This window comes from Elephantulus edwardii, unplaced genomic scaffold (genome assembly GCF_000299155.1).
Source record: "Elephantulus edwardii isolate Elephantulus edwardi_28Jun2011 unplaced genomic scaffold, EleEdw1.0 scaffold00018, whole genome shotgun sequence".
Taxonomy (NCBI): domain Eukaryota; kingdom Metazoa; phylum Chordata; class Mammalia; order Macroscelidea; family Macroscelididae; genus Elephantulus; species Elephantulus edwardii.
The window spans coordinates 23,621,261-23,643,202 of NW_006399768.1; the positions used below are offsets into that span (position 1 = coordinate 23,621,261).

The 21,942-nt window shown below is 39.3% G+C and overlaps 2 protein-coding genes across 2 annotated transcripts in view; one reads left to right on the top strand and one right to left on the bottom strand.

Annotated features, from left to right (window-relative positions):
* The window catches only part of PRIMPOL (primase and polymerase (DNA-directed)), a 56,587-nt gene extending 41,337 nt beyond the window's left edge, over positions 1-15,250 (top strand). The window contains exons 8-12 of the mRNA XM_006882279.1: positions 837-926; positions 1,003-1,111; positions 7,716-7,798; positions 7,884-7,930; positions 15,008-15,250. Of these exons, the coding sequence (XP_006882341.1) occupies positions 837-926; positions 1,003-1,111; positions 7,716-7,798; positions 7,884-7,930; positions 15,008-15,250 (572 nt within the window). The remainder of the gene's footprint in view (positions 1-836; positions 927-1,002; positions 1,112-7,715; positions 7,799-7,883; positions 7,931-15,007) is intronic.
* Positions 15,251-15,978: 728 nt separating this feature from the next.
* CENPU (centromere protein U) overlaps positions 15,979-21,942 on the bottom strand; it is a 69,847-nt gene continuing 63,883 nt past the window's right edge. The window contains exons 13-14 of the mRNA XM_006882280.1: positions 17,712-17,868; positions 15,979-16,092 (exon numbers count right to left, since the gene is read on the bottom strand). Coding sequence (XP_006882342.1) covers positions 15,979-16,092; positions 17,712-17,868 — 271 coding nt within the window. The remainder of the gene's footprint in view (positions 16,093-17,711; positions 17,869-21,942) is intronic.

Genomic DNA, 21,942 nt, shown 5'->3' on the forward strand with positions numbered 1-21,942 from the left:
AGGGTCGCTATGAGTCTCAGGCGACTCGACGGCACATAACAACAACAACACAACAAATACAATCCCTCTCCCCAAGTCCACTCCACTATGCAGCCTTCATTCTGGACTCCTGTCATGACAACAAAACCTAATTATATATCCCTTTTACATAAAGTATCCCCTCTTTCTTAAAAAATAAAGGCATAAAAAATGAGACTAAAGCTATAACTAGGAGCAGTCACAAGTGACTGAGAGAATAAGGCATTTGACAATTTTTTGTGAGTTGGATAATATTTCTATTTTTTATGTGTTCAGACACAGGTATGGAGTGGTGTGGATTTTGTCTTGATCCATCATGGCCACAGAGTGGCCTTAACTGTTTAGATTCTGTGAGGTAGTTTATGTTCAACAGGAGAACACAGAACCAGCTCGTATAGCACTAGCACTGGCAGTGCCTGACTGAAGAAAGCAGTTGGTCCTATTTCAGATGCTTTGAATGGAGATTCTTGTTGGATGATAAGGATCCACGGAGCTCTGGTGGCCTGATGGGTAAAGAATTGCACTGCCAACGCAAAAGGCAGGTGATTCGAGCCCACCAGATAGCCTTGCTGGGAAATCTTGGAAAACAAACCCGCTAGAAAGTCAGCTAGGAATCAATTCCAAATCCATGGCAATGCCCCAGCCTACCTGGCCTGAATAAGGATCCATAACATTAATGAAAGGCAAATTACAAAAAAATGAAGGGGAAAAAAATCCTGTGAGAGTGCAAAATGTCAAATTGTATTAAACAGTAACTTCATAGAAATTTAACTACTTGACTTTTACCTATTATGCTTTATTTCTTCTCTCTGTTACAGCAGACACCATGGAAGGTTTTCAGTGTTCTCCTTACCCTGAAATTGATCATTTTGTTCTTTCTTTGGTGAATAAATATGGCATCCAAGGAGGTAAAGGTAATTCTTTATTCCTTATTAATTACTACATAATAAGGTGTTATTAGCTAAAGAAACATTTGCATTTTAGGAATTAGACGTTGGAGCTACTTCTTCCCTGAAGAATTACTGGTTTATGACATTTCTAAATATCGCTGGTGCGAAAATGTCGGAAGAGCACACAAAAGTAATAATATTATGTAAGTAATGTTACCTAATAATACAGTATTTAAAATGTTTTCCATTTCCTTAAAAGTTGATAATATGAAAATAATTTTGTAGTTAAAATTGGTTAATAAGTTCAAATTTTAATTATTTGGTATTTGATAGTATTTGGAGCTCCCCAATTAAAACAAGCGTGGAAGGAGGAGTGGCGTCCACTTCCATAATAGCTTTCCTCCGGAAAACCTACCAACCTGGAGAGAGGATGAAAGTTATACAGGTGTCCAGGTCTTTGGATCATAGGGTCACTATGAGTCTCCTACGACTCGATGGCACTTAACAACAACAACAACAACATTTCTGACAGTACATTTTCCTTGTATGTATCAGCATTACTTATAAGTTCTTTGGTATGTAAATAGAGAGCTCTAGTGGCATAGGCTTTAGGGAATCATGTTGTCAACCCAAATACCATGCCTCTCTGCTGGTTCAAATCTATTAGCTGCTCTGCAAAAGAAAGATGGGTTATCTTCTCCCTAGTGATTTACAGCATCCGTCCACAGAAAACCTGCTGGAGAGTCAGCTATGAATTGGTTTTGACTTAACAGCAATGAGTTTGAGTTCTGGGCATACTGTTTAGATATATCAGGGTACAAATGACTAGACTAGAAAGACTCAACGGTAGACAGCTGAACAGACAATGATGATCTAAAAATATACTGTTCTCTACTCTATTGCTATTGGACCGTCATACTTAATGAAGTGAAAATTTTAAATTAGATGATTTCAGCAAGAAGAAAACTCTGCCCCATAAATATTGAGAATTGGAAGTTAAATTAGAGAAGAACTTTCTAGAATTTCACTTTATTGTTAAGCACTGCGGAGATGGCTCTGACTCACAGTGAGCCTGTGGAACGAAACTGCCCAGTCGTGTGCCAGCCTCACAGTCATTGCTGTGTTTGAGTCCATTGCAGTCAGTCAGTCCATGACATTGAGGGTCTCTCTGTTTCTCAAACATTCTATGAAGCATAATGTCCCCGTCCTGTTGACATGTTGAAATCACACCTTTCTTAACCTCTAGTGTGCATTCTGGCTAAGCCAAGGCTTTTGCATATTCAGGCATATAAAATGTGCTTACCAGACATGAGACAATGATTGTGAACTTTGGCTGAAAAGTGAAAAATCTGTTGAGCAGCAAATTCCAGGTCTGTCCTTGATATACTTAGATTAATTTAGTTAGAAAACAGTCTTAAGAAACTGTATGCTCAGTACACAAACAGAAAAACATATAGGAAGAGATCACCCTTTACCTCACAAGGCAGAAAAACTATGGTTATCATTTTGGTGAATGTCTTTTTACTGCTTAGTTAGTTTTAGCAATCTTTTTTTCTTTCTTCACTATGCATATACATAAAAAAAAATAAAATCCGTGTCATACCATAACTATCTTTACACCCTTTGGAGATTTTCAAGGTTACTCTGTGTTTGTGTCCTTGAGAATTACAGAGTTGGGCTGGCTGCCCTCCCCAGGCAAGGATGCTGGAGCTCAGCTTCAGGCTGAAGGAGCTTGGGGAAGAACTTAGGACCTGGGGCCTCTGCCAGGCTCCCTTTTGGTGCAAAGATGCCTAAGAAAGCTGGTACAATGATTAAGGATAAAAACCAGCTCAAGGAACCAGAGAATACCACTTCCTCTCTTAGGTCTTCAGGTGGTTGGTCCTAACGGTTGTGCCATCACAGTCGTCTAAGCCAAGTCTAGCTCCATACAAATGCTGTAAAAGATCTGACAATGGAAGCTTTGAATGTTGCTATGGAAATCCCTCCATTAGAAGGTGAGGCTGCTCAGGTCTGCTGCTACCTTTCCCAGGGCTTAACACTCAGGAAGAGTAATGTGCTTTTGGATAAGGGTGGATGTCTTGTGAAAAAGCAGGGGAAGATTTTGCCCTCCACAACTCTAGCAGAGATAATGGAGAAATTACAAAAGCAAACAAAATAGAAGAAATTTGGGGGAGAGAGGAAATCACAAAGTTGTATTTATGAAATTGACTGTATTAATAATATATTCTAAGTTATATTTGCAAACTGGTGACATGTACATATAAATGAATCCCTAGATGGTCCAAATCATTAGCTCGTGTATCTCCTAATGGAAAGATTGGAAGTTCTGTGGGCTGCAGAAAGTTGTGCTGGTAACCCAAAGGCAGCTCCTCTGCCATTTGGACTCCACCAAATGGTTCTGTGGGAGAAAGATGCTTAGGCTCCTCAGATGCAATTTACAGACTCTGGAAACCCACTGGAGGGTCAGCTGTGAGTCAGTTCTGATTCAGCCACAGTGAGTTTTGAGAGTTTTGAATTCAGCTAGGGTTACAAAGTACGAAGTCTCTCCTTGGAGGCTTGGATTTTGAATCTCAATCTCACGTACTTTGGGCACATGGCTAGGAGAGATTGGTCCTTGGAGAAGGACATCATGCTTGGAAGGGTGGACAGACAGTGCAGGAGAGGAAGACCCTGGATGAAATGGATTGTAACAGTGACTGGGGTAATGGGAGCAGGTCTGTTGGAGTTAGTGAGACTGGCTCAGGACAGGGCAGGCTTCAGAGCTGCTGTACACAGGGTTGCTGTGAGTCACAGGTGACTTGATGGCACATAACAACAACAGCAAGGGTAAAAAAAAAAGTAAAAAAGCCCTGCTGATCTGTTCTAAAAAGTCAGCTCTTGAAAACCCTGTGGAATACAATTCTGCTCAGACACAGATAGAATCCCTGTGAATTTCAGTTGACTTGAACAACTATTGTTATGTGCCTTCGAGTAGGAACCAACCCATAGCTGACAACAGGTTTTCAGAGGCAGTAAATCACACAAGAGGAGATTCATCATTTTTCTCCCATGGAGCAACTGGTGGATTTGAACCATATGCCTTCAGGCATTATGTATTTATAGGGACTGTAAAGTGTACCTTCTTACCACTAGGCCAATAGAGCTCCAACTAGTGGGTTTTTTAAAAAATAACATTCAGGTTAATGACTAACAGTGAAATGAGCCTCTGTCCTATCGCCTGAAGAAACCAAACTTGACCAAATCTTAGAAGCTCCTGTTGGCTCCGCCTGAGCATTGTTCCCTGTTGCCTACTTCTCTTCATGGTTTCCCATATATACTTATATCTCTAAATAGGACACTGTCTTATTTTACTTGGGTTTTTTAATAAATTTTTTCATGTATGACAAGCTTTGACTTGCTATTACTCTTGTTAGCCTGATGAATAGATATCATATTGTTTTCTTTGGACTTTTAAAAATTATTAATGAAGTTAGATTGTTAAATCATATTAATAAGGACTTACCAGTATCAGGCTTTGCTCATAAATTTGAGCACACGGCGTCTCTGAAGGCGCAGATGCAGCACACGAACACGTGGCCTCACCTCCGCTCTGAATGCTCTTTCAGAAATGCGTGGTCATTAAGCATAACTGAGCATTGGTTACGACACACTTGCATTTATACTCTCATGGGTACAAACATAATATGTGTGACATTTCTAAGGGAGTCCAAGGCTGAAAGAACTGCCAAGTCTGTCTTGAAGGGAGTGCAATCAGGGTGTTCTTTAGAAGCATAGATCTTGCAACTTCATCTCACATACTTTGGGTATTCTGTTAAGAGAGGCCAGTCCTTGGAAAAGGACATCAGGCTTGGAAGATGGAGCCTCAGCAAAAGAAAGGAAGACCCTCAACAGGATGGGTGGACACGGCGACTGTAACAGTGCTTGGCTGGAGCATGACAGATCATGTGGCTGGTGCAGGACAGGGCAGGGATCAGATAGGTTGCTTTTAGCATTGCTATGAGTTGGAGTCAACGTGATGCCTCCTAACAACAGCAGTGACAACACATGTGGTAAATGCACAGACTCTGGGATGGCTTACCATTTGCATTCCCCAAATTAGAAACTTCCTGGAAAGAGCAGTCTGTCAATAAGGACACTTTTTTAAATCAAATACTTTGAGTCTAGTGGCTCCCAGTCTTTCTGGTTTACATTGCTCTTAGTGTCTTATGAATTTTCCCATGTAGTTCCTCAGCCAAAGAAATACTGATGGTCTCATTTATTAATTAGTTCCAAGCAACTTAAGGATTTATGTCCTATCAATTTACAACTATTTTAAAAACCTGTTACTCACATCTTCAGAAGAAAGATCTTACTCTTAAACACAGTTACTAATAGGATGTTATGTCGTTTGGGGCATTGCGTTACCTCTTAAACCTTGGAATTAGACTGGACACCGCCCCTCTCTTGTTCTCTCTTGATTAGACATGATACTTTTTATCAAAATCACCATCACCATGAATAGCTGTGGAGTGATTCCATGACACAGAAAGCACTGAAGTGGGATGAAGTGTTGAGGCTGTAACCTGCTCTGGTGGCCAGTGTGTGAGGTGTCTGACAGATATCAACTATCACTGAGTTTCACTAGAAAGTTTCTCATTTTCTGGGTCTGGGGCATGTGGTGTGCAGTCTAGACACTGACGGTTAGCCTGTACAGTAGGAAGGCTGTTTATCACTGGAGTGGTGTGGGACTGGAAGGCTATGGAAGGGAACTGGAGATTTGCCTTCTCTGGCTTCATGCATGCGCTCCTTCCTCCAATGCAGAACACTAGCCATTTTGTGTTTACTTTTCTATGAAATATGGCAAGATTCTAAGCTTCTGATTTAAAGTTTTCACTTACAGGACTATAGGATTATTTAAGGAGCCTTGGTAGTACAAACTCTTAAGCACTAGGCTACTGATGAAAAGACTGGCATCTACCCAGCAACTCTATAGGAGAAAGACCCCGCAATTCCCTCCTGTAAGGTTTGCTCATTGCCGTTGATTCTGAGCAAACTCGTAGCTGACCCTCCAGAGAGTTTCCAAGGCTGAAAATTACAAGGGAGATTACTCACCTTTCTCCTTTGGAACTGCTGGTGGATTTGAACTGCCAAAGGTGCCTCCTTTGGTTAGCAGTGCAAACCCCTATGGACTAGGCCATCAGGGCTCCCTAAGATTGCGGCTAAGGGAAGCCTGTGAGGCAGGGCTGCTCTGCTACCGTGGGACCCCAGTGAGTTGAAATCTGCTTGATGGCAGCTAATAGAAACCTAAGATTCTTTAGATTATTCTCTTTCTGTTTAAGTCTCTTAGTTTTGCTGGGGGAGTTTTTTCGTCCCAAGTTGACTTGACGGCACCGAACTATAACAACAATTTATTTTGACAAAGTTTTCAAAGTTCCTGGCAAGTGTGGGTCAGAATATTCTTATGTTTTTAGTATATGCTGTATTTGTAACTAAATCTACATTTAATTTCTAATAGTAAATGTATTAATTTTTTTTCTCTTATATGAATTTTATTAATTTTTAAGTTTGGCCTGATTATTTATTCTTTTGCTTTCCACTACTTCCTTTTATTTATTCTATTGCTCATTTTCCAATTTAGACTAGTTACTTAACAAATTTCTTTAGCTTTCTTTTTTAATATATCCCCTGAGGACTATAAAGGTCACTTTTAGCTGCATTTTTGCATTTTTACATTTTAATATGTACTATTTTCCATTCATGCCTACATTTTCTAATTTCCTTTATGATCTTTCCCTTGAAACATTGGTTATTTAAAAATGGGTTTTTAATTTCCAAAGCATAGATTTCAATTAGCTGTCTTTTTCTTTCACTGATGCTTTAAAACGGAAACATTCAGTGTGAATTACATCTCGAAATAAAAACCCTCAGAACTAGACCAATTAATATAATGATATATGGAAAAAAGATTAAAGTTGTTACAGATTCCATTTTAGTTAGATTCATAATCAATACCATGGAAACAATACTGTAATCAAAAGATGTGTTGCAGTGAGAAAATCTGCCAAGGACCTATTTAAAGTACTAAATAGCAAGGATGTCGTTTTGAAGACTAAGATGCGCCAGACCCAAGCCATGGTAGTTTCAGTTGAATCATATGCATGTGAAAATTGAACAACGAAGAGAGAGGAACCAAGAAGAAGTGATTCCTTTGAATTGTGGCTTGGCAGAGAACATTGAATATACACCATGGACTGCCAAAAGAGCAAAAGAACTTCTTGGAAAAAGTGCAGCTGGAGTGTTTGTTAGACATAAGGAAGATGTGTGTGGCTATTTCTTATATCTGTTTTTGTTCCTGTATATATTAAAGCTATAATTTGGTGACTACAAATTGAGACTTTTTATATATTCATGGGTGAACTTTTACCAACAAATGCTTTTTGGCCCTTAAATTAATTTTTTCGTGTGATGTTTTGGGTACCAGAGCCATGCTAGTCTTTCTTGGGTTCTTTGAGGCTTGATAAATATCTGTATCCAAGGACCTCTGATGGCATGTTCTATAGGGAGTTAGGCTGTTATAACTGTATGGTGGTTTGAATCACCAGAAAGATGGTCAGTCTCTTCTGTGTGTTTAACAGGCTAGGAAACCCACTGGAGGGACAGCTGTAAGTCAGTTCCAACTTGAATATGAGAGTTAGATATACCTATTTCTATCTGTAACCTTTCTCTAAGTTTTAGGCATATATTTTATAAACAACACATGGGTAGATTTTTTAAAACTTGCTTTGAGCATTATGTTTTGTTTTGGTTTTGTTGTTTTTTTATGTAAAGGATTCTGATTGATCTGAAAAATGAAGTTTGGTATCAAAAATGTCACGACCCTGTATGTAAAGCAGAAAACTTCAAATCCAACTGTGAGTATATTAATTTTTACAGTGTTCATGACAAAATTAAAATGAGATGTCTGCCTAAAGGAGTTATACTGTCTTTCTGTCACAGGTTTCCCATTACCTCCTGAAGTGAGTCTCCTGTACCTTTTCAAGGACGTGAGTACAGTTTTTTGTTTGTTTGTTTCTCATTACTGACTGGTTCTGGTACAACAGTGCAAATGAGCTATGAGCACAGTATGCAGATAGCTTTTAAACACATTTGGGGCTTTGTTTTCACTTAGAGTGTATTGATTATCCACTGCAGCAGCACGTAGCCTGAAAATATGTATCTTGTTGTCTAAGAACATGCACCTCATTCTTTTTAACTTTTGCTTAGTTACGTTGTCAAGGTAGCAGTTGATTTATCCAATCCTAGACATTTGAGAACCTCTGCGTATTTTCCTTTACAAAGCATGCCAAAGATACATATCTTTGTGTGTGTTCCTCTGACTTTATCTACAGGATTAATTTTTAAAAATAGAATCATGCTAAAGATTATATACATTTTTCATTTTTATAAGTACTGCCAAATTGTCCAACCAAAACCTCATTACCATAAAGCAGATCATGACTTGGTGACCTTACTGGACAGAGTCACATTGACCTATGTGGTTTCCAAGGTTATAATCTTGTCAGAAACAGACAGCCTCCGTCTGGTGGATTAAGCCCATTGACCTTTTGGGTTGTACTTGAGATACCTGGGCTCACTTCAAATTGTCAAACCAACTCTACACATATAAAAATTGTTGTTGTTATGTGCCGTTGAGTCATTTGCGACTCATAGCGACCCTGTGCACAACAGCCCTAAACCCTGCTCTATCCTGCGCCAACGGCACTGCCTCTGACACACCCATCCCGATTACCCCAGTCACCGAATCAGTCCATCTCATAGAGGGTCTTCCCCTCCTGCGCTGTCCCTCCACCCTCCCAAGCATGGTGTCCCTCTCCAAGGACCCTCCTGGCAACATGTCCAAAGTATGTCAGACGAAGCCCCAGAATCCTTGCCTCCAAGGAGTAGCTTGGTTTAATCCTCTCCAAGATGAATCTGTTTTGTTTTCCTGGCAGTCCATGGTACATTCAGTACTCTTCTCCAGCACCACAGCTCAAAAGCATCCACTCTCCTTCTGTCCTCCCTAGTCATTGTCCAACTCTCTGATGCATAACAAGCGATTGCAAATACCATAGCCTGTATCAGGCGCACCTTAGTCTCCAGAGAGACACCGTTGCTCCTGAGTACTTTAGAGAGGTCCCTAACAGCAGACTTTCTCATCACGATACGCTTTTTGATTTCCTGACTACTGGTGCCAAGAGTGTTGACTGTGGAGCCGAGCAAACTGAAGCTGTGAACAATCTCAATCTCTTCGCCATCCATCCTGACACTGCCAGTTGGTCCAGTGGTGAGAATCTTTGTCTTCTTGACATTGAGCCTCAGTCCATGCTGAAGGCTGCAGTCCTTGACCCTTCGCAGCAAGTGCATGAGGTCCTCCTCAGTTTCAGCAAGCAGGGCTGTGTCATCTGCATAACGCAGATTGTTAATAGATCTTCCACCAATCCTGATGCCACAATTCTCCTCATAGTGCCCAGCCTCTCGGATAATCTGCTCTGCATACATGTTGAAAAGGTATGGAGACAGGATGGCGTGCACCCTTCCCAATTTTGAACCATGCATGTTACCCTGCTCTGTTCTGACTACTGCCTCTTATATCCCTGGGCAGAGGGATATAATAATTAGTGGCAAAAAATTAGAGCATACATAAGAAAATATGAGAAAAATCATCCTCAGTCATAATTGACCAGAGAAAACTGATTTTAATGTCTTGTCATTTATCCTTCCCGAATTGAAATCTGTTTGCCTATCTTCTTAAAAAAATCGTAATACATATATGGTTATTTTTCTTGTTATCATAGTTTTAGTAATTCAATACTAATTGCTAAATTGCTCTACTAAAACTATATAAAAATTATATTGTTGTTGTTAGGTGCCATCGAGTCTAGTATGACTCACAGCCACCCTATGAACAAAAGATCTGAAACCAGTACTGTTCTGCGCCATCCTCACACTTTCTGACACCCAGGAGCCCATTGCAGCAGTTACCTGTCAGTCCACCTGGTTGAGGGTCTTTCTTTGCTTCACTGACCCTCCACCCTTCCCAACATCACATCCCTCTCCAAGGAACAGCACTTCCTAGCAATATGCAAAGTATGTGAGGTGAAGCCTCATTATTCTTGCCTCCGAAGAGCTCTCTGGCTGCAAACTCTCCAAGACTTATCTATTAGTTTTCTTGGCCATCCATGGATTGTTCAGTGTTCTTCTCCAACATCACAGCTCAAAAGCATCAATTCATTTTCTGTCATCCTTATTCATTGTCCAGGTCTTGGATGCAGAGCTAGTAACTGGCAAGACCATGGACTGAATCAGACGCACCTTAGTCCTCAAACTGACATCACTACTCAATAATTTGGAAGGGTCTCTAACTGCAGATTTTCCCATTACAGTGTGTCTCCTTAATTGTGGATCCTAGCAAGATGAACCTGTTGACAGTTTCAATTTCCTCTCCACCCATCATGACACTGCCTATTGGTCCAGTGGTAATAATCTTTGTTTTTTTGATATCGAGACACAATCCATACTGAAGGCTGCAGTCTTTGATCTGCAACAAGTGCCTCAAATCCTCCTCATTTTTAGCAAGCAAGGTTGTGTCATCTGCATAATGTAGGTTATTGATGAGTCTCCCTCCAATCCTGATGTCACCCTCTTCATAGAATTCAGCATCTTGGATAATTTGCTCAACATATAGATTGAATAGGAATGGAGAGAGAGAGTACATACTTGACACACTCCCTTCCCAATTTCAAGCCATGCAGTACTTCCCTGCTTTGCTCACACAACAACTTCATGGTGTAGGTATAGGTTCCGCACGAGCACAAGGACGTGCTCTGGGATTCCCATTCTCTTCAATGTCGACCACAACTTGTCATGATCCAGTCAAATGCCTTTGCATAGTCAATAAAGCACAAATAGACATTCTTCTGGGATTCCTTACTTTCAGCCAGGATCCATCTGACGTCAGCAGTGATGTGCTTGATACCACAGCCTCTTCTAAGTCCCCCTTGAACTTCTGGCAGTTCTATTGCTATCTATGTACTGTTCCGGCCATTTTTAAATGATCTTCAGTAATATTTTGCTAGCATGTGATATCACTGATATTGTTCTATAACTTCCATTCAGTTGGATCTTCCTTCTTGGGGATAGGAACAAATATAGACCTCTTCCAATCCATTGGCCAGACAGCTGTCCTCCAAATTTCCTGGCATAGATTGGTGAGTGCTTCCAAGGCTGCATCTGTTAACTGAAACAAGTCATTTGGTATCCCATCAATTTCTGAGGCCTTATTTTTGGCCAATGCCTTCAAAGCAGTTTCCACTTTGTCTTTCATTACCATTGGCTCATGTTCATATGGTACTTCCTGAAATTTTTCAGTGTCAATCAATTCTTTCTAGTACAGTGGCTCAGTGTATTCCCTCCATCTTCTTTTGATGCTTTTTGGGTCATTCAATACATTGCCGATGGCCTCTTTCAACATTGCAACACGAGGCCTAAATTTGTTTTTCAACTCCTTCAGCTTGAGAAATACAGAATGAGTTCATCCCTTTTTATTTTTCAATTCCAGCTCTTTGCACATTCCATTATAATACTTTGCTTTGTCCTCCTGAGCTGCCATATGAAATAGCCTGTTCAGCTCTTCAACATGTAGTTGGTTGAAATGAGGAAAAACAATAACAAACGTCATTTAACAATTGGTATGTGGACTGTTTGTAGCTGAATGTTGTAAAGTTGAATATTGTTAAAAATGAAATGAAATGAATATTGATGTGATGGGCCAGCTGTGGCCACTTTGAGTCAGATAATCATGATATACTATGCAGGGAAAAACAGAAGAACGGTGTTGCATTCATAGTAAAAAAGTCAATTTCAAGTTCTATCCTAAAATACTATGTTGTAGTGATAATATCCATACGCATACAGGGAAGACCTATTAACACAACTGTTATTCAAGCATATGCTTGTACATCTAGTGACAAAGAGGAAGAAATTGAGACTTTTTATCAAATTTTGCAGTCTGAAATTGACCAGACATGCAATCAGGATGTATTAATGATAACTGGTGACTGGAATGCAAAAGTAGGAAACAGTGAAGACGGAACAGTAGTTGGAAAATACAGGCTTGGTGATAGAAATGAGGCTGGTAATAGAATGATTTAATTTTGTATTTATAATTTATTCATTGCAAATACTTTTTGTAAAAGACACAAAAGACAACTTTACATGTGAATTTAATCTGATGGGCTGCATAGGAATCAGACAGACTGCATTTGTGGAATAAATCGTTGAAGAAACTCAATATCAGCAGTCAAAACTAGGCCAGGGGCAGACTGTCTATTAGCTCATCAGGTACTCACATGCCACTTCAAATTGAGGCCAAAGAAAATGAATATAAGTTCACCAACATATGATCATGAATCAATTCCATCAGAATTTCATGATCATCTTAAGAATAGGTTTGAGGCATTTAACACCAATGATAGAAGACCAGATGAGTTGTGGGATAATATCAAGGATATCATCTATGAAGAAAGCAAAAAAAGTCATTACAAAAACAGAAGAAAAAGAAAAAACCAAAATGGATGTCAGAAAAGACTCTAAATATTGCACTGGAGAGTCGGGAAGCCAAATCTAAAGGAAAACGTGTCAAATAAAAATTATAGAAAATTAAAAACATCTACAAGTTGATCACAAGAGTACCTAGTTCCCATTACCTGTGCCAGCATTCTCTTTATTAAGAAGTTGTGGCTACAATCCTGAAGGCATTCGAATCTACCAGCGGCTCTGTCAGAGAAGGATGAGTAATCTCTCGTGCAATTAATTGCCTCTGAAAACCTGCTGGAGGGTCAGCTGAGTTAGTTCTGACTTGACAGCAGAAAACAATAATCTTTACTCCACCCCTTCCCCACTGCAGTGAAGTGTGTCAACCATCTCGTTGAGGGTCTTCCCTCTTTTGCTGACCCTCCACCTTTCTAAGCATGACATCCCTTTCCAAGGAATAGCTTCTCTTAGCAACATGCCCAGGGTATGAGACAAAGTTTTGCCATCCTTTCCTACAAAGAGCAGTCTGTTCTTTTGGTAGTTCATGGGATATTCAGTGCTCTTGTCATCACAGTTGAGAGGTATCAATTCTGGGTTCAGGTGTCTCAGAGATATGTGTGTGGTGCAGATTTCAGCCCTCTTGTCCAAAGGGTTGCTATGAGTTGTAATCAACTTGATGGCACCTAACAACAATCTTTGCCAGTCTGCCAGCCAAAAACTGGTACTTTAGTTACTAAAATTTACATTTCTATAATAATGACTTGAGACTTTTCTGGTTTACTCTTATTGTTTTTAATCTTCTGTACCTGTCCCATTTAGGTTTTTGAGATTCTGTGAATATTTTTAAGGAACTTTTCTAAGCATTCATTGATAGTTTATGTTTGTAGTCTAACTTAATCTTAGCAGTTTTCAGTCACTTTTATCAGCCTTTCCTTTGTGTTAAGAATGTTTTGAAAGAAAGTTAGCTGCTGTAGGCTGCAGTAGTGGTTTATAGTGTTATCTAATGGTCTGGTATCAAATTTGATTAGTAAAAGATTTCCTGAACAAACTCTTAGATATCTGCGCTTGAAATGGCAAAAAACCTCATTTTTAGACTGTAGGTGCGGAATATACTTGCTAAGCCAGACAGTCTAGCAAACTACTAGCTTAAAAAAATATTTTGAAATAACCAAGAACAAATTGGAAAAAATAAATCTATATTAAATAACTGCTCTTAGGAGAAGGATTGTTAACACTTGTTTCATATGGAGTGTCATTTTTGATGAGCAGTTTTCAACGGACTTTGTTGTTGAATGCCTTTGACTCCAGCACAACTCATAGCAACCGTATGAACAAAAGGCCTGAAGCCTATCATTTCTTAAAGTTCATAGTTTCCACAGGAATCCTGTTTATTAGGAAGTGGATGCCACTCCTGCTTCCAAACCTGTCTTCAACTGGGAGCTCCACCAAACACCGTCCACCATGGGTAACTGTTATGACATTTGACACCCTAATGGCACAATGTTCAGCATCACAGCAACCCCAGGTTACCTCAGTACAGCACATTGACAGAAGAGTGCTGGACCACTTAGAAGAATGTTTCTCCAAACTATCGTAACAACTTTTATATGTTGTTGTTGTTCCTATGTGTCACTGAGTTGCCTGTGACCTATAGGGACACAATTTTCTGCTGGTCTAGGAATACCTCAAAAATATCACGTGGAAAGTAATTTTGGTGTTGTGTTTCTAGTGTTTTGGCATATTTGTTTGGATTTTACTTAAAATTTCAACCACCTACTTAACAGTAACCATGGCAAAGAGTTGCACTGCCAGCCCAAAGGCATATGGTTTGAATCCACCAGCCGTTCCACAGGAGAAAGATGAGTAATCAACTCTGGTATGATTTACTGCCTCTGAAAACCTGCTGGAAGGTCAGGAATAAGTCACCTGTGACTCAATGAGACATAACAACAACAATGTGGTTAATTTATAATCATCGTTATTTTGACAGTTGTTCCCAGACTGTTGTTTATAGCACTTTTTCCAATATTTTTATTCCTTTTTAAAAGTACAATATAAACTAGGGAAATAAGTCTAGGAATGAATGTTTTCCAGTTTGTCTTCAGCTGGACTATCCACTTCCTAACAAATTTACCCATCCCCAAGTCCCATCTCTGACACACTTGCAGGATAGGACAGGGTTCAGGTAGTCATCGGGTTTAATGAATCATACTCAACTTGATGGCACCTAACAAGTAATCTCATCTGAGGATATAGAAAAGAATGTGTGACAGGAGCCGCATACGGTGACAAACATGGAATTTCAAGTGGCTGAGCAGCAGTGTCAACATTTCAATAAGAACTCATTTCCATGGTCACTATGTAGGAGACCGTACTCAAAAAGCATCTTTTATTTAACAGCTGTTGAAAATGAAGTTACCACGTAATATTTTAATTCCACAGTGTGTATCTATATATATAAAAATATACATAAAAATACAAATAAACCATAATTGAATAACTTCTTTCTTTTGCCATCCTCACTTACTCCTTCCCCATTGGAAACTAAGGAAGAGGAATTTACAACAGATGAAACAAAGAACAATGAAACTAAGAATCTTCACAAACCATCATCTGATACGTTGTCAAGAGGTGTATCTCCCAGTGATAACTGGGATGAGGACATTGATGATGCTTATTTTTTAGAAGCTACTGAAGATGCTGAATTGGCTGATGCTGCAGAGAGTTTTCTCAGTGACAGCAATGGAGCAGATGAAATTCCTGACGAGCTAATTGTACAAGTATTACAGTAGCAACTAACTAACTAGGGACATTTACTTTTATAGCCAACCTTTAATTTGCCTAAAGATTAAATGGTAGAATTGATCACATAAACATTAAATTATTTTAACTTAAACCTGTTTTTATCAACCAAGTGTTTTTTTTATCATTGTATTGTTCAACTATTATTTTTGCACTTAAGTAAACCAATTTTACCAAAAAACAGCTTTAGTGTACCTAACTTTAGTTGAAATCTCTTTATTAACTAACCAAAATTAAGTATATATTCACTATTTGATCTTGCAAATTCATCTATAGCTTGAATCTAATGTCTGGAGTTGGTTAGGCCAAGGTATCAATGTTTATAATTTCCTAAGAAAGATAATGGTGCTAAAGCATAATACAGTCAAACTGATACTGTTTAACATGGCCAGTCATTTGCTCTGTGACGTAGTTTGTAGGAAGTTGTACCAATAACCCAAAATAATTCTTAATTCTGGGGATTATTTTGAATTAATATATTCTAAATTAAATTTCCAGCCTGAACAATTAGACAAGTTTATTTATATGGATCTAAATGGATTGTTATAACGGTGTAAAGAAATGTTTGACTCAACATAAATATAATATAGGGATTTTGCCCAATCTTCTTTACAGAAAGTTATACATTTCCTTTGATTTTTTAATTCATAAATACAGTTAACAGTAGTAGCATGATCATCTTTATATAGGTACATTTTAGTAAACTGGCCTTCCTTAGTCATTCCTGGTCAAGAAGCATCTCTAATTGTTGGTTGATATTTTGCAGATGAGTTTCAGCTCCCAGAAAGCCTCTTGCTTTAAATAATAGAGCTGGAAGGCTGGATGAGTCATACTGTGGAAGGAAAACATTTAGATTAAAAAAACCTTTATAACAGCATCTGTCTCCTAAATAGCTGGCTCTTGTTCATATTGCCAACTTTTATAGAGCTTTTCTTTAGCTCCTCCTTTCATTTTTAATGAAAAATTAAACCAACTATTTAGAAGAGTAGAAAAAGATATCATGCTGGGAAAAGGGGAGGGTCAGCATAGAGGGGAATGCCCTCAATGAGATGGATGGACACTGTGACTAACTGTGGGCTCAGGTATATCAGAAATGATGAGGATGGCACAGGATATAGCAGGGAACAGATCTATTTTCACAGGGTCTCAGTGAGTCATAGATGACTGGATGGCCCCTAGCAACAAGAGCAGCTCAGTTTTAAATGAGAACCATGTGATCGCTTCATGTCAAACCACTTGTTCAGAGTACTGGCATCTCAGCTATTTAAAAAGAAAAAGGCTTCGTTTAAGGAAGTGTGTCAGAGCTGCTTGGGGTCAGTTTGATTTCCTGTCTGTTTTAAAACACACAGAAGTATAAGTTTGCTTTTACTGAGAACTAAACAAAAAAGCCCTGATAAGTTGAAAACACCAGGACCATAAAAGTACATGAGGAAAGCAAACAAAGACTAATATTCATCATCTAGAAAAATGATCTACTGGAAGGAGCAATTAACTGTATCTTATACGGTTCCAATTCAAGTGATGGTAATGAAAGGCAAAATTAGAATACAAATAGCTAACAGAGTGATGCTGTAGCAGACTTTCACTGGTGCCATGTGGTGGCTCTACTGACTTAAACTTTAGCTTCTCTCTACCACTGTTCTTCAGCTTAGCTATTGCTGCCTGCAGGCAGGTGCCCCACCTACATCAACAGTTGCATAAACCATTTCTTCCTCATAGGGTGTGTTAGCCTATCCACAAAGGGATTGGCTAGTCTCTAAACTGGGCAGATTCAGGAGCAGAAATTGGGAAACTCAGGAAGGAGGGGGGAAAAAAGCAGCGTGTGTCCTTGAAGGCCTGAGGTATCTTTTCGTTGAACAAGAAGCTGCCTGGATTGAGACACTGTAAATAACGATATGCTTCAGGCCTTTGTTCATAAGGTTGCTATGAGTCATGCTCAACTCAACAGCAACCAACAACAACATTTGGCTACAGACTGAGACACTATCTGAACTAATTAGAGGATTGCATCTTGCTGTTAAACTGGCTTGGAACTGCTATTCCCTAAACCTGGAATTGCACTGTGGGATATTCTTTGCCCCTCCCTGTTTCCCAGTAAACACTACAACTGTGATTAAAAAGAATATGTTAAATCTGTGTGATTATTTGCAATGAATTTTTGATCCAGTAATTGGTGAAAGTAGGTACAGCAGAATGGGGACCATATCTGACCTAATAGGGATCAGTTTTATACTGTGGATGTTGCCGAGTTCCCCTTGGTGCAGTTGTAGAGGTCAGATTCTGTCTTCCCACACTGTCCCTGCTTGTTTTACAACTGGTTAACAGTGATACTGTTTTGAGTAGACTGTATCTACATTTTTCCTTCCTCAAAGTTTCTGATGACCTAGCATGCAGATGTCTGGTATCTTCTTCTAAAGTTCAGTTAAAAAGTAAAAATTTGAAGTTAGTTACCGTTTCCATGACTTCTTGTTCTTTTTCTCGAACTTCTGAGTAATCGTCATGAAGCTGCTTTAAATTAGATAAGAAACATGCTGTCGTATTAAGGGAAGATTTTCTCTCCTGAAGTTCATCATATTTTGTTTGTAGCTGTTTCAGTTGTGGTTCTAGCCTAAAACAAAATTATTTAAGTAAATAAATAAGATACAATAAAATATCATTGCATATAGCATATGAAATTGAGTATGTGAGTATACTGAGTAAATATGAAAAGTCAAAGTAGACTGTTGTTGTATACTGTTGAATTGGAACCAACTCATTGCCAAACTCAAGCAGGTTTTCAGAGGCCGTAAATATAATGAACTGCTCATCTTTCTCCCAGGGAGAAACTGGTAGATTCAAACCACAAACCTCTGGGTTGTTGCTTTGGGCCAAAACTAACTCGTAGCTGACCTCCAGCAGGTTTTCAGACGTAAGAAATCATACAAGAGGAGACTATCTTTCTTCCACTTAGGAGCTGGTGGATTCGAACCAGCTGCCTTTGAGGTGGCAGCACAACTTTTTACTCACTAGGCCACCAGAGCATATAATAACCACTACTACCCATGGGTTGGCAGCACAATTCCTTACCAAGGCATTTGACTGCATGGATCACAATTGTGGCTGACCTAGAGAAGAATAGGAATCCCAGAACACCTGACTGTGCTCATGCAAAACCTATACTTGGACCAGGAAGTAGTACTCAGAATAGAACAAGGAAACACTGCTTGGTTCAAAATCAGGAAAGGAGTATGTCAGAGCTGTGTCCTATCTTCTGTCTCAATTTGTATGCAAAACAGATCATTCACAGAGTTTGGACTCTATGAGGAGGAATGTGGCAAGAGAATTAGAGGAAGATTCCTCTACAGCCTGTTGTTATACAGATAACACAACTTTACTTGCTAAAACTGAGGAGGGCCAGAAGTATTTGCTGCAAGATGCTCAAGGACTGTAGTTTGCAATATAGATTGAAGCTCAACCTCAAGAAAATGAAGATTTTCACCACTGGGCACATTGGCAGCATCATGATAGATGAAGAAGAGATTGTTAACAATTTCAGTTTGCTTGGTTCCACAAGTAAGACTCTTGGCACCAGCAGTCAGGAAATCAAATGATGAATAGCATTAGGAAAATCTGCTGCCAGGGACTTCTCCAGAGTGCTGAAGAGCAAGGATGACAGTCTAGAGACTGAAATTACTTGCTATGCATGAGAGAGCTGGACAATACTAAAGATAACGGAAGGATTGATGTCTTGGAGTTGTGATGCTGGGATTGCCAATAAAACTAGCAGGTCTATTTTGGAAAGAGTGAAACCAAGCTGCTCCTTGGAGGTAAAGAGTTTGAGACTTTATCTCCCATACTTTGGGCAGGCAGCTAAGAGGGTCCAGTCTTTTTAGAAGGATATCATGCTTGGAAGTGGGGAGGGACAGTGTAGGAGAGGAAGACCCCCAGATGAGATGGACTGACCTTATAACTGGGGTAATAATGGTAGGTGTGTGAGAGAAAGTGAGATTGGCTCAGGATAAAGCATGATTTAGAGCTGTGAATAGGGTCACTATGAGTTGTAGTTGACTCGACAGCACATAACAGTAATTCAGCAGAGCTCCCTCAAAGTGGACTGTTGTTAGGTGCTGTCAAGTTGCTTGCAACTCACAGCAAACCTATGTACAACAGCCCTAAACCCTACTCTATCCTGTACTAATCTTACTGTCTCTGACACACCTACCCCCTCCTACCCCAGTCACTGAATCAATCTATCTCATTGAGGGTCTTCCTCTCTTGTGCTATCCCTCCACCCTCCCAAGCATGATGTCCCTCCCCAAGGACAGGTCCCTCTTTGCAACATGCCCTAAGTATGTCAAATGAAGTTTCAGAATCCTTGTCTCCAAGGAGCAGCCTGGTTTTACCCTCTCTAGGATGAACCTGTTTCTCTTAACAGTCTGTGGTATATTCAGTTCTCTTCTCCAGCACCATAGCTCAAAGGCATAAATTCTCCTATCATCCCTAGTCATTATTCAGCTTTCTGATGCATAGCAAGTAACTGCAAAGACCATGGCCTGAATCAGGCACACACTTAAGACTGTAGCTATGGCAACTGAGGCTGAGTCCTCAAGTATGGAAACACAGAGGAGGAGAAACAGTTGCAGACACCAGTGACTGGAACACAGAATGTGAGAACCATCAATGTAAGAAAATTGGACACTGTTAAAAAAGAAATGGAACACATAAATATTGACATAGTAGGTATTGTTGAAATGAGATGGACTGGCATGGGAGATTTTGAGTGAGACGATCATATGATTTACTATGCTGGAGATGAGAAAAAATGGGATTGTTATCATAGTTTAAAAAGTCATTTCTGTGCTCGCTTCAGCAGCACATATACTAAAATTGGAACGATACAGAGATTAGCATGGTCCCTGCGCAAGGATGATGCAAATTCGTGAAGCATTCCATATTTTTGAATTTCAAAACACCACGTGGAGCCGTTTGAGTCTGTTTGCTGTGCTGTAATATTGTCAATAAATTTAGGCACACCAGCAAAAAAAAAAAGTCATTTCTAGATCCGTCTTGAAATACAATGTTTTGAATGACAAGATAATACCCATATACATACAAGGAAGTCTAGGGAACACTACTATCATTTAAATATATGCACCAACATCCAGCGCCAAAGAGGAGGAAATAGAAGATTTCTACCAATTTTTCCAGTAAGAAATCAATCGAACATGCAGTCAACATGCATTAATAATAACAGATGACTGGAATGCAAAAGTTGGGAACAGAGAAGAAGGATCAGCAGTTAGAAAGCATGGGCTTGGAGACAGAAATAAAGCTGGAGATAGAATGATGGAATTTTGTACAATCAAGGACTTACTTGTAAATAATTTTTATAAGAAATATAAATACAGTCTATATACATAGATTTCACCTGATGGTATGTGTAGGAATCAAGTAGATTTCACCTAATGGAATGCATAGGAATCAGATTGATTGCATTTGTGGAAAGAATCACTGGCAAAGCTCAATATCAGCTGTGAAAACTAGGCCAAGGTGCAGCTTGTGGAACAGACCACCAACTACTCATATGCAAGTTCAAGCTGGATCTGAGGAAAATTAAATCAAGTCCACGGGAACCAAAATTTGACCTAGAGTTTATCCCACCTGAATTTAAAAACTATCTCAGGAACAGGTTTGAGGCCTTGAACACTAATAATGAAGCAAAGACTACATGAGCTGTGGAAGAATATCAAGAATACCATCCAGTAAGAATGCAGATCATTACAAAGACAGAGGAAGAAGAAAAGACCAAGATGGATGTCAGAAGAGACTGATTATTGCACTAGAGCACCAAGAAGCCAAAGCAAAGGGTAGAAATCAGGAAAGTAAGGAGCTGAACAGAAGATTTCAAAAGGCAGCACAGGAAGACAAAATATTATAATGAAATATAAAAAGAGCTACAAGTGGACGAGATGACTTAAAATCTCTTTGACTCTGAAATTAGAATTATAGACATGTGCAAGTAAATTATAAAAAGTGTGAAAGGCTCAAGATTTCTTTTTAAAAGTCACAACTTTGAAATTCAGTGCCCAATAAATCAGCATTAAGACACACATGCCTTATATACCTTTCATCTCATCAAGTCAATGTTTTAGGTCTTGGGAACTCGTTAACCACATGTTTGGTTTCATTTTAGTCCTCACAGATCTCCCAGATAGGAACAGGCAGGTACAACAATTTGAGAGTAAAGATGGAGATAAAACCACCTTCTTCTTACTCAAGGTCAAAATCCACTCTCCAAGCCCAACAAGGCCAGTGGACAGACTATCCCACTGACTGCACTGAATGTGTGTTCTTAAGACACTCTGCTTGTCTCAGTGCCCAATTTCTTTACCAAAAGTAAAGACAACGTGATCTTGTGGTGGGTGGGGCAGTTGGCAGACTCTCAATTTTGATTTTGCCAAATAAAGACATAAAAGAGAACTATCCTCTAGTACCTGATACTGATTTACTATCCATCCAACCCCACCTCACATGATAATATTGGCTAATAGAAAAGCTTATGATTACATATTATCATGACAGGAGTCCTGAATGAAGGCTTCATAGTGGAGTGGCTTCAGGGGGGAGGGACTGTATAACAATGAAAGAATTTTTTTCTGTTACTTTTCAAAGAGAAGAGCAAATTGGGAGGTAGGGGTGGGCA